The following is a 13,187-nucleotide window of genomic DNA, read 5'->3' as shown; positions in this document are numbered from 1 at the left end:
GCATACTGTTCATATATCGTAGATCAGATCGTTACACAGTGCATTGAGTTAGAACAGTTAAAACAATTAGAATGTAGGATAAAGTGTAGCAGCTACAGAGAAGGTGCAGTGTAGATATACAATAAGGTGCAAGATCATAATAAAGTTCAAAGGTCAAATAGATTGTGAGATCGAGAGTCTACCTTATCATACAAGGGAACTATTTAATAGTATACAACGGTGAGATAGAACCTGTCCTTCCTGAGGTTAGTGGTACGTGCTTTCAGCCTCTTGTATCTTCTACCCAATGGAAGGGGGAGAAGAGAGAATGGCCAGGATAGGTGGGGTCTCTGATTACACAAACTGCTTTGCTGAGGCAGTGAGAAGTTTAGACGGAGTCCATGGAGAGGAAGTTGTTTCCGTCTTCCTTCCCTGGACCCTGTCCATTCTTCTCACTGCCTCAGTAAAATTTTCCCTGGTATTCAGGTGAGTGGTATGCTTTCAGGTCAACTGTTGAGAAGGGGCAGGGAATAAAGAGGATCATTGTGAGAAAAATGTGCTTAATGTTCAAAATGATTTAGTGCAATCAATGACCCATTTCCACATCATGTACCTCAGGTTGTCTCTGAGATGTACAGAATTACCCATTTTGAGATGAAAGCAGGGCAGAGAAAAAGCCAATTCAATTGATAAAATTAGACCATAAGACCATAAGATATATGAGCAGAATTAGGCCATTTGGCTGATTAAGTCTGCTGCACCATATCATCATGGCTTATCCATTCTCTCTCAGCATCAATCTCCTACCTTCTCCCCATATCCCTTTGCCTTAAATATACTCAATGACTTGGCCTCCACAGCTGCCTGTGGCAACGAATTCCACAGATTTACCACACTCTGGCTAAAGAAATTCCTCAACATCTTTGTTCTAAATGGATATCCCTCTATTCTGAGGCTTTGTCCTCCGGTCTTAGACTCCCCCACCATAGGAAGCATCCTTTCCACATCCACTCTATTGAGACCTTTCAACATTCGACAGGTTTCAATGAGATCCCTCCTTCATTCTTCTGAATTCCAGTGAGTCGAGGCCCAGAGCCATCAAGCGCTCCTCATATGATAAGCCTCCCAATCCCAGAATCATTTTCGTGAACCTCCTTTACACTCTCTCCATTGTCAACACATCCTTTCTTAAATAGGGGATAAGAGACGAAATACTCAGAAGAAACATTTAAAATGATCAGAAAATAAATCGCAGCAATAGATGTTCCACACGTCCCTCCCTATCATGGCTGAAGGGCAGTCTCCCAGTGACAGTGTGACTTAAGCTACACTCAGTGGCCACTTTATTAGATAACCCTACTCGTTAATGCAAATATCTAACCAGCCAATCATGTGGCAGCAACTCAACGCATGAAAGCATGCAGACATGGTCAAGAAGTTCAGTTGTTATTCAGACCAAACATCAGAATGGGGAAGAAATGTGATCTAAGTGACTTTGACCATGGAATGATTGTTGGTGCCAGATGGGGTGGTTTGAGTATCTCAGAAACTGCTGATCTCCTGGGATTTTCATGCATAACAATCTCTAGAGTTTACAGAGAATGGTGTGAGAAACGAAAAAAAATATCCAATGAGTGACAGCTCTCTGAGTGAAAATGCCTTGTTAATGAGAGAGGTCAGAGGAGAATGGCCAGACTGGTTCAAGCTGACAGGAAGGCAACAGTAACTCAAATAACGACAGTGGTGTTCAGGAGAGCATCTCTGAATGCACAACACGTTGAACCTTGATGTGGATGGGCCACAGCAACAGAAGATCACAACAGGTTCCAGTCCCGTACCTAAGGAAGTGGCCACTGCATGTGTTTCAGCATACAGTTAAGTTGCAGAAACACTTCTCTCTCAGAAAGAATGGTGTATCGATGGCTGTAAAGCAAGCAGATGCTTAGAACACAATGAGTTCACTGCACCTCATAAATAGAACAGAGATTGTGTGCAAATGATTGACAGGGGCCAAGTGGTAATTTTAACCCTGGGAGCTCAGCAAAGATCTCTGAAGTATTTTACACTGAATGGATTGACTGCAACCAACAAATTAAAAAGAGAACATAGCCAGTGTATAAACATCGATTGACAGTTCAGTGGAGATTCCCTGGGGTCCATTTAACGCTGAACCTAGATTGGAAACAGATACTTCCCCATAGAACTGACAGAATTGGCAGAAGCCAGAGGTTTGCTTTGGAACTGAGATAAAATTTAAGGCAAACTTTGTCAATTACAAACTGTCGAAGTGACATTGTAGATGGAGTTACAGATATAGAGCTGGCCGAGGGGGGATGGTGGGAGATGAACATTAGTTTGTGACCTTTTGTACCTCTCTTCAAGTACCAAGATTCATGGAAGACACTGCAAATCTGTCAGTGTTCATGCATCAAGTGTAACCTTATTGGCCACTGCTTAAATTGCAAAGAGATAATTCTTCTAAGTGCTTAATCAATCATTTTCCCTTCTACTCACTGTCAGATCTGCTTTGTACTTCCAACACTTTTCAAGAGGGTTTCTGACATTGTTTTGGAAAGAGAATATGTTGACATTACATTCTGATTCCAACTTGACTTTGTCCTTTTGTTTTGCCATATTGGCATAACTTTTTCTGAAAGCCTAACGTTTTCTTGATAAAAGTCTCTAACTTTTATCCTGTAGAACAAGATGTCTTCAGAAAACTGGAAAGATTTTATTGCGAATGTGAGAAAGTCCGCAGCTGCTGGAAATCCAAGGCAGCACACACAAAGTGCTGGAGGAAGTCAGCATCAATGGAAATGAATAAACAGTTGACGTTTGAGGCCGAGAACCTTCTCCGTCTCAAAGAATGGTCCCGAAACATTGACTGTTTAGTCATTTCCACAGACCCTGTCTGACCTGCTGAGTTCCTCTAGCATTTTATTGTGGTCGCCTTCAAAGCAATGTATCAAACTTTCCATACTTATCAGCCCAGATATTTTAAGCAGATAATACTTGGTGAAGACTGGAAGTAGCACACCACTATAGAAGTGGAATCAGGATCAGCTTTAATACCACTGACATCATCATCATGATGTGCTATGTCGTATGGTCACACAGGCCAATGACACAGCAACGATCTCCCCTGCCAGTAGCCAGTGGTGCCTCATGAGAAGCATCTCCCTTACCTCCTGGCCTGAAACACAGGGGAAAGATGGCATCTGCAGCTGCAAGTTCAAATAAATAGTGGGACTTGGCTTGGACTCCATAATACAGTAGTTTGCTCGGTTCATTATGTGTCATGTCATATGACGTGGGTGATCGTGGTCTTTCCATGACTATGATTGTTCTTGATAAATTTTTCTAAAGAAGTGGTTTACCATCTTGTAAAGATACTGGACAGTGTCTTTACAAGACGGGTGACCCCAGACATTATCAATACTCTTCAGAGATTGCCTGCCCGGTGTCTGTAGTCCCATAACCAGGATGCCAGCTGCTCATACGACCACCTACCACCTGCTCCCATGGCTTCACATGACCCTGACCGGGGGTTAAGCTGGTGCTACACCCTGCCCAAGGGTGATCTGTAGGCTAGCAGAGCAAAGAAGAGCCTTACACTTCTTTTGGAAGAGATGTATCTCCACTCCACCACCCATTCACTGACATATGTCACAAAATTTGTTTTGCAGCAGCATTAGAGTATGAAATTTTTATTTATTTATTGATTGATTGATTGATTGATTGCGATTTTGTGTGGAATAAGTTCTTCCAGCCCTTTGATCACGTCACCCAGCAATCGCCCATTTTAACCCTAGCCTAATCACAGAACAATTTACAATGACCAATTAACCTACCAACCGGTCCATCCTTGGACTGTGGGAAGAGACCAGAATACCAGGAGGAAAAGAAGAAAGCGAAAATAGTGAGGTAGTGTTCATGGGTTAGTTCATTGTCCATTCAGAAACCTGATGGTAGAAGGGTAGAAGCTGTTTCCAATCCTCTCATTGCCCCTGGCTATACTTTAGAGGGAAGATCTCAAAGCATAAACTTCTTTCCAAATGGCAGCCATGAACAGTTCTGTCTGCAAGAATAATATTGGCCACTTGATAACTTACATGATAACATCAACTTGATAAATCATTAGATCAACTATTCTACTTAGAACCCCCACAACCCTCTCTACTACCTGACTCACTGCTCTGTAAATATGTTAAATCACTTGGTATAATGCTGATTCATTTCAAATATATACTGGTATTTATGCATATTTTATTCTATATCCATACTATAACTTATTTTTATATAATTCTTTATTCTATATAATTGTCCAATGTTGTCCTTTTTTGCTTCAAGTATTGCCAACACACTACCGCAAATTCCTTAGACATGTCAATGTATATAGTGAATAAAATTGTGGGGGTTGTGCGCAGCCCTCTGGTGAAAAATGATGTCGTATCTGTTAAATAGGGGCCGTGGACAATTCTCATTTGATGGAGAATGGACGTGAAATCATAGAGGAACATCTGGAGAAATTTCTGAAACGCTCGTTCGCTGCTGTCGTTACTGCGTCGTCAGGAATCTTCGGAGGGTAGGCCTCAAAATCCCTGGCCTTGCCTACTTTTGGCAACCGAGAAGGGGGTCGAGTCGCTTGGACAGAGATGGCGCTCAGTACTCGGTGTCGGAGAGCTGATCAGAGCTCGAAGTTTTCGGATGACTCAGAGTCGGATTGTGGTCAGGTATGGCAGGGAGAGCTTTTCTTCCTTCTCCCGTCTGCGTGAGATGTGGGACATTTGAGAAACTTTGAACTTTACTGTGCTCATGGACTTCTTCATCAAGTTATGGTATTGTTGCACTGTTGTAACTGTATGTATAATTATGTGGTTTTGTCAGTTTTTTCAGTCTTGGTCTGTTCTGTGTTTTGTGATATCACACCGGAGGAAATATTGTATCATTTCTTAGTGTATGCATTACTAAATGGCAATAAAAGAGGACTGCGTGTCTTCATAACCATAAATCAGAGTGAATCAAACTCCTTTTATGGTCCATGAATTATTGTTCAAGTACGAAGTATAGGGGTGGGGCTACTGCACAGGACTGAAGTAAGCCCAGAGAGTTGTCAAATTAGTCAGCTCCATCATGGACACTAGCCTCTGTAGTAACCAGGACATCTTCAAGGAGCAGTGCCACAAAAAGACGGCATCCATCATGAAAGACTCATCACTCAGAACATGTCTTCTTCTCATTACTACCATCATAAAGGAGGTACGGAAGCCTGAAGGCACACAGTCAGTGATTCAGGAACAGCTTCTTCCCCACTGCAATCTGATTTCTGAATGGACATTGAAACCATGAACACTACCACACTACTTTTTTAATTTTTTGTTTTTGCACTACTTATTTAATTTAACTATTTCATACACACACACACACACACACACACACACCCACACACATATATATATTTACTGTAATTCAGTGTTTTTCTCTGCATTTTATTTCATCATGCATTTCATTATACTGCTGCTGCAAAGGCAACAAATTTCATGACCTATGCCGGTGATACTAAACCTGATTCTGATTCTGAAGAACTGATAATGCCTGGGCTAACTGGTGGAGTGGAGAAGGCTGACTGCATTTGACGCACATTTTCAAGAGGAATTTGAGGCTGCATTGTTCTCTTCTCACTGCAATAGTGTATTCGATGAGGCCAGCGAGCTCAGTATAGAAGGAAACTACTTGGGTGAAGACACACAAAAAGCTGGAGGAGCTCAGCAGGTCAGGCAGCATCTATCGCAGGGTTCCCAACTTAGGGTCCACGGACCTCTCAATTAATGATATGGGTCCATGGCATAAAAAAAGTTGGGGACCCCTGATCTATAGAGAGAAATAAAGAATCAATGTTTCAGGCCAAGACAGTTCATCAGGGCTGGAAAAGAAGGGCGAAGGAGCCAAAATATGAAGATGTTGGGGGGGTGGGGTGGAGGGGAAGAAGTACAAGCTGGAAGGTGATAGGTGAAGCTAGGTGAGGGAGAGGTGAGGTAGGTGGGTGGATGATGTGAGAAGCTGGGACGTGATAGGTGGAATAGGCGGAGGGCTGAAGAAGAAGGAATCTGATAGGAGAGGAGAGTGGACCATGGGAGAAAGGGAAGGAGGGAGGTGATGGGGAGCCATAATGGGAACTGTTAACCGGGCACAGCGTGTGCACTGCTGAGAACCAAGGAAACAGAATCATGAGTAAGCCATTCAGCCCTTTGTTCCTGCTCTGCTTTTCAACAAGAAATCGTGGCTGACATTTACTTCAGTGTACAACACCACTTCCTTCGCTTACCTCAATTTCCCCAATCCCTTAATATATAAAAATCTATCAAATTGTTTCTTTGGGTCCACTCAGCAACCAAACGTCCACAACCCTTGAATATCCAATGGTTCATTACTCTCCTTGTGAGACCATAAGAACCTATGATGTAGGAGCAGAATTAGGTGATTTGGCCCATTGGGACTGCTCCACCATTCCATTGTGGCTGATTTATTATCCTTCTCAACCCCATTCTCCAGCCTTCTCCCTGTCTTCTCTTTTTGATTCATCAATTGAGAGCAACTTTATTCTGAGGGGGACGAACAAGGGTACAGCAACAAAACAAATACGCTGGTTGTTTTAAGACCAAGGTGTGTGGAATTATTTTCCTTCTAGAGTGTGGTCTATCTGAACTACTCTGCCCCGAGGATGGTGGAGGGCAGATTAGTAGGTGTGACCCCCCCCCCACAGGTGAAGTCATTCCCTTTCATGACAGTCTTGAATGACCCCTGATTCTAAACTAACCCTCAAAATGCCAGAAGAACTCAGCAGGTCAGACAGCATCTACGGAGGGAAATGGACAGGAAACGTTTTGGGTCGAGACCTTTAATTTGGACTGGAAAGAAAGAGGGGAGATGGCCAGAATACGAAGGTGGGGGGAGTGGTGGAGAAAGAGCTGACAGGTGATCGTGAATCCAGATGACAGGGCTATGGGGGTGAGGGTTGATAGGCAGACAAGGGAGGGGAGATGTGAGAAGAGGGAGGTGATAGATGGAAGTGACAAAAAGAAATTTCAGAATCAGTTTTAATATCACCAGCGTATATCGTAAAGTTAACAAATTTCACAACATCTGCAAGTGATACAAAACCTAATTCTGATTTGTTGTCTTTGATGCAGCAGTACAAGGACCAACTAAGATGGAGCGATCATGTTGTTCGGGTGAAAGACGAACGTCTGCCGAAACAAATCTTCTACTCCCAGCTTAAAGAAGGCGAACGTAAAAGAGGCGGACAACAGAAGAGATTCAAAGACACTCACGACACGCTGGAGGAACTCAGCAGGTCGGGCAGCATCCATGGAAACGATCAGTCAACGTTTCGGGCCGGAACCCTTCGTCAGGACTGAGGAGGGAAGGGGCAGATGCCCTATAAAGAAGGTGGGGGGAGGGTGGGAAGGAGAAGGCTGGTCAGTTCCAGGTGAAAAACCAGTAAGGGGAAAGATAAAGGGGTGGGGAAGGGGAAGCAGGGAGGTGATAGGTAGGAAAGGTGAAGAAGGAATAGGGGAAAACACAAAGGGTAGTAGAAGGAGGCGGAACCATGAGGGAAGTGATAGGCAGCTGGGGGAGGGGGCAGAGTGACATAGGGATAGGGGAAGGGAGGGGGAGGGAATTACCGGAAGTTGGAGAATTCTATGTTCATACCAAGGGGCTGGAGACTACCTAGACTGTATATGAGGTGTTGCTCCTCCAACCTGAGTTTAGCCTCATCATGGCAGTAGAGGAGGCCATGTATGGACATATCTGAATGGGAGTGGGAAGCAGAGTTGAAGTGGGTGGCTACTGGGAGATTCTGTCTGTTTTGGCGGACGGAGCGGAGGTGCTCGACAAAGCGGTCCCCCAATCTGCGTTGTGTTTCACCGATGTAGAGGAGGCCGCACCGGGAGCACCGGATGCAATAGATGACCACAACAGACTCACAAGTGAAGTGTTGCCTTACTTGGAAGTACTGTTTGGGACCCTGAATGGTGGCAAGAGAGGAGGTGTAGGGACAGGTGTAGCACTTGCGCTTACAGGGATAAGTGCCGGGTGGGAGATCCATGGGGAGGGACGTGTGGACCAGGGAGTCGCGGAGGGACCAATCCCTGCGGAAGGTGGAGAGGGGTGGAGAGGGAAAGATGTGCTTAGTGGTGGGGTCCTGTTGAAAGTGGCGGAAGTTGTGGAGGATAATGTGTTGGATCCGGAGGCTAGTGGGGTGGTAGGTGAGGACAAGGGGAACTCTGTCCCTGTTGTGGTGGCGGGAGGATGGGGTGAGAGCCGAAGTGCGGGAGATGGAGGAGATGCTGGTGGGGGCATCATTGATGATAGCAGAAGAGAAACCACGATCCTTAAAGAAAGAGGACATTTGAGATGTCCTGGAATGGAAAACCTCATCCTGGGAGCAGATGCGGAGGAGACGGAGGAACTGGGAATAGGGAATGGCATTTTTGCATGTGGCAGGGTGGGAAGAGGTATAGTTGAGGTAGTTATGAGAGTCAGTGGGCTTGTAGAAGATGTAAGTGGACAATCTGTCTCCAGAGATGGAGACCGAGAGATCGAGAAAGGGGAGAGAAGTGTTCGAGATAGACCAAGTGAATTTGAGGGCTAGGTGGAAATTAGAAGTAAAGTCGATGAAATTGACGAGCTCAGCATGAGTGCAGGAAGCAGCACCAATGTAGTAGTCAATGTACCAAAGGAAAAGTTGGGGAGCAGTACCAGAATAGGTTTGGAGCACAGACTGTTCCACATAACCAACGAAGAGGCAGGCGTAGCTAGGGCCCATGCGAGTTCCCATAGCTACACCCTTGGTCTGAAGAAAGTGGGAAGAGCCAAAAGAGAAGTTATTGAGTGTGAGAACCAGTTCCACCAACCGGAGGAGGGTAGTGGTGGTGGGGAACTGGTGAGCTCTATTATCCAGAAAGTAGCGGAGGGCTTTGAGGCCTTCTTCATGGGGAATGGAGGTGTATAGGGATTGGACACCCATAGTGAAAATGAAGCAGTTGGGACCGGGGAACTGGAAGTTATTGAAGAGGTGGAGGGCATGGGATGTATCCCGGATGTTGTGAGTGTTGCTTTGACCCCAGCATCTGCAGATTATTTTGTGCTAGAGATTCAAAGACGTCTTAAAAGCCAGAAGAAATGTAACATCAACATCAACAATTGGGAAACCAATGCCAAGGACAGGAAACTCTGGCAAGCCATCATCCAAATCAGAACAGCAACTCTTGAAGATGTGCAGAATTAGAAGAAAATGGAAAGAGAGGCAGCAACAACCAAAGCCCGATCTGCCATCTAGAACTACCTGTCCTGAATGCGGAAGAACTTCCAAAGCCAAGATTGGACCCATAAGCCACTTGAGAGCCCATAAGTAGATCAACAAAACGAAGACCATCATCCTCGACCTCGAGGGATAGCCACGACGACGACGACGACAATGCAATACATGATAATAGAAAAAAAGAAAAAGTTAATTACAGTAACTATATATATATTAAATAGTTAAATTAGATAAGTAGTGCAAAATAAGAATAAAAAAAGTAGTGAGTGAGGCAGTGTTCATGGGTTCAATGTCCATTCAGAAAGCAGATGGCAGAGGGGATAAAGCAGGTCGGACAGCCCCTGAGGAAAAGAGTAAACAGTTGATGTATCGGGCAGAGAACCTCCTTCAGGACTGGAAATGAAGGGGGAAGAAGCCTGAATAAAAAAATTGGGGGACAGCGGTGGGAAGAGTGATAGGTGAAGCTAGGTGGGTGGGAAAGGTCAAGGGCTGGAGAAGAAGGAATCTGATTGGAAGAGGAACTGTTTACTCTTTTTCATAGGTGCTGCCTGACCTGCTGAGTTCCTCCAGCATTTTGCGTGTGTTGCTCTGGATTTCTAGCATCGGCAGATTTCCTCGTGTTTGCTCAGGTGAACTCTTTTGGGGAAGAAACTTTCAAGATGTTGTGAAATTTTTATTTTAGTGGCACTATATCTCTTTCCAGAAGGGAACTTTTTTGAAAAGGCAGTTTGCTGGGTGGGTAATGTGCATATATTTTCAGTCCATTAACTAATTTATGATCTACACCAGTACATTACCCCAATACTGAGTACTCTTCTTTTGATTAGTGAATTCTTAACATGGGCTTCAGGAAGACTGAATGCACCACGTCACTTACATTGTCCTTATCTATTCTACTCGTCACAAATTTCTAAAAGAGTAGACAAACAAAAATCAAGATTTAGTCTGCCTAATTGTATTTTCAACTATCCTGTCACTTCTTTCTAAGTAACGGATTCCAAAGTTTTCTCTTTTGCTGACATTGGACTTCGTTCATTTGTTATGTGACGTGTCATATGACATCATCATTATGTGCTGTGTCGTATGACGTGGGTGATGATCGTCATTCCATAACCATGAACGTTCTTGGCAAATTTTCCTACAGAAGTGGGTTGGCCATTACCTTTTTCTGGGCAGTGTCTTTACAAAATGAGTGACCCCAGCCATTATCAATGCTCTTCAGAGATTATCTGTCTGGTGTCAGTGGTTGCATAATCAGGACTTGTGATATGCACCAGCTGCTCGTACGACCATCCACCACCTGCTCCCGTGGCTTCACCTGACCCTGATTCGAAGTTGGGGGGGGAACAGATCAAGCAGGTGCTACACTTTGCCCAAGGGTGATTTGCAGGCTAGGGGAGGGAAGGAGATCTTTCTACCTCCTTTTGTAGAGACCCTGCCACCCATAGACTTAACTCCCCATAAATCCTTGGCTTCTCTTTTCCTTCCTGAAGAATGGGATTATATTGAGCTTCCAATCTAGTGGTACCAATTTATAATCTGTGGAACTTTGGAAGATGACAACCAATTACATTCATTGTCTCCATGGTCCCGGAATGCATGGAAACAAGTTGTGGAGATTTACTGTCAGCCCCCTTACTCTCTCCAATTCTATTTTTTTTTAACCAATACTCATTTCTTTTAATTATAGCAGCCTTTTAGTGACCATCCAGCCCTTAGTTTGAGAATTTAAGGCAGCTGAAGGGACAGGTTAAGTTTGGAAGATGGACCAATCCAGGCTGGATAGGTAGAAGGTTCCCTTTCAACTGCCTGGCCTTAGAAGTTGAGCAAACATGTCCAAAATCTTACTACGACATGTAAGATTACTTTAAGAAACAAGAATGCACAAAGTGGGTAAAAAAAGGTTAAGAAAACAGAGAAAACATTTTTGCGTTTTGCTTCTTTGTCCTTGACTGCATCGGGTAACACGGTAGCAAAGCGGTTAGCACAGTCATTCTACAGTGCCGGGGATCACCGACCAGGGCTTGATTCTCCTGAACTGTCCGTAAGGACTTCAGACCTTCTCCCCGCGACCGTGTGCATTTCCACTGGCTGCTCCAGTTTCCTCCCACATTAGAAAGACGAACGGCTTGGGTTAGTGGGTCGTGGGCGTGCTGGAAATGTGGCAACACTTGCAGTTTGCCCCCAGCACAATCCCTGGACTGTGTTGGTCGTTGACACAAAATGATGCATTTCACTGCATGTTTTGATAAATGTGTGACAAATAAAGCTCAGCTTAGCAGCTACTTAAATACTTGCTGGTATTTTTCATGCTTAACTTCGCCCAAGCAAGACGAGATTTTACTTATTTATTTATTGAGATCCAGCATGAAACAGGACCTTCTGGCCCTTTCAACCATACTGCCCAGCAACCCCCGATCGAATCCTAGTCTAATCACAGGACAATTTACAATGACCAATTCGTCTACTAACGGGTACTTACAGGTGGTGGCAGGAATTGAACCGGATCACTGGTACTCTAACCATGACACTACCATGCCACTCCAGCAGTATTACCGATGATCTAAGGATGTAAAATGATTGTTTTGTTTCAATGGATGTGACTCCAGTCTAAACAATGGCACTTCCTGATGAGTAATGGGAAGCTTAGTGTGACGTAGCAAAAACCACTGCAACAGGCGAGACACAAAGTGTTTCGTACTGAGTCAGCGTGCGAGGGGAACGTACAGCTGAGGAGGGGTGATATAGAAGGGTAACTCACGTGGTTTCATGAGACATGCCTTCCTCTTCGCTCTCTTCATTCTCCGGCCACTCCACGTAACACACGACTCTGCCTGGGAACTGCTCTGTTTTGGAGTAGTAGCACTGCGGAAAGGCAAGGGTTAGGGCCATCACCCAGATGACGCCAATGACGACTTTGGTTGCAGTTGCCGACAGTCTTGGTTTCAGCGGGTGAATGATAGCCATGTACCTGTGTAATAGATAAGAGCCAGGGTGTAAAAAGAGGAGGTTGCTCATTTTCTTTTCATCTCCTCTTCCAAAATCCCCATTATGCTCAAATTAAGTCTATAATATAATACCTATTATTGAGTTACCACAAGTGACTGCAGATGCAGGAGCAACAAGTAATCTGCTAGAAGAATTCATAGGGTCAAGGAACATCCGCATGGGAAAGGAATTCACTTCACTTTTCTTCCAATAAGATGGCGGTGCACTCGGATTCATCTGCCTCTCAGGGGCCAGCAGAGGTGTTTTTTTTTTAATTTTTCTTTTTACAATCACAAGACAATGTTGGACTCTAGGAACTTCAGATATTGCAGTTCCACCCCATCAGTGAGCTGCTCATTGGGGGAGGAGCCGGACTTGGTGCAGATCATGTTTGCTGCCTGGTACAGGAAGGCATTGAAGGCAACGGAGTTGGTGTGAGAAGGCTGTGTGCACTGTAACTACGGCTGATTACCTTGGACGTTTTTCTTGCGATCACAAGAACTTGTTGAACATTGATAATGTAAGTGCTGCAGGCCCATTTCCCCTGTGTCGTGGTGCGACAGACGGCAAGGGAGCTGCGTGGCCTCGGTTGTAGTGAGGACGAGGCCACAAGCTGTGGGCTTGCTTGCTGCTGCAGTCCGGGAGAGAAGATGCCAGAAACTCAGTTGGGGGCTGGCTTCTCCCATCAGTGATGTCCTCCAGTATTCAACTGGTGGAAGGACAAACTGGATTACGTGCATGTGTTTCTCTGTGGACTGCTGGAACTAACAGCACCTTTGATTTGCGGGACATATCATACAGACACTTGGGCTATATATACAAGAACATTTAATAGAAGCAGGAGTAGGCCATTTGGCCTGTCGAGCCTGCTCCACCATTCAATAAGATCATAGCT

General features: G+C 44.7%; 1 protein-coding gene across 2 annotated transcripts in view; it reads right to left on the bottom strand.

Moving 5' to 3' along the window:
* LOC140201876 (substance-P receptor-like) overlaps positions 1 to 13,187 on the bottom strand; it is a 100,562-nt gene that overhangs the window by 37,145 nt on the left and 50,230 nt on the right. For both annotated transcript variants that reach the window (XM_072266633.1, XM_072266632.1), the window contains exon 2: positions 12,066 to 12,275. In XM_072266633.1, the coding sequence (XP_072122734.1) occupies positions 12,066 to 12,275 (210 nt within the window). The remainder of the gene's footprint in view (positions 1 to 12,065; positions 12,276 to 13,187) is intronic.

Source organism: Mobula birostris, chromosome 8, assembly GCF_030028105.1.
Source record: "Mobula birostris isolate sMobBir1 chromosome 8, sMobBir1.hap1, whole genome shotgun sequence".
NCBI classification, from domain to species: domain Eukaryota; kingdom Metazoa; phylum Chordata; class Chondrichthyes; order Myliobatiformes; family Myliobatidae; genus Mobula; species Mobula birostris.
Note: the sequence above shows the minus strand (reverse complement) of the source record. Positions and strands in the feature narration are given on the sequence as shown.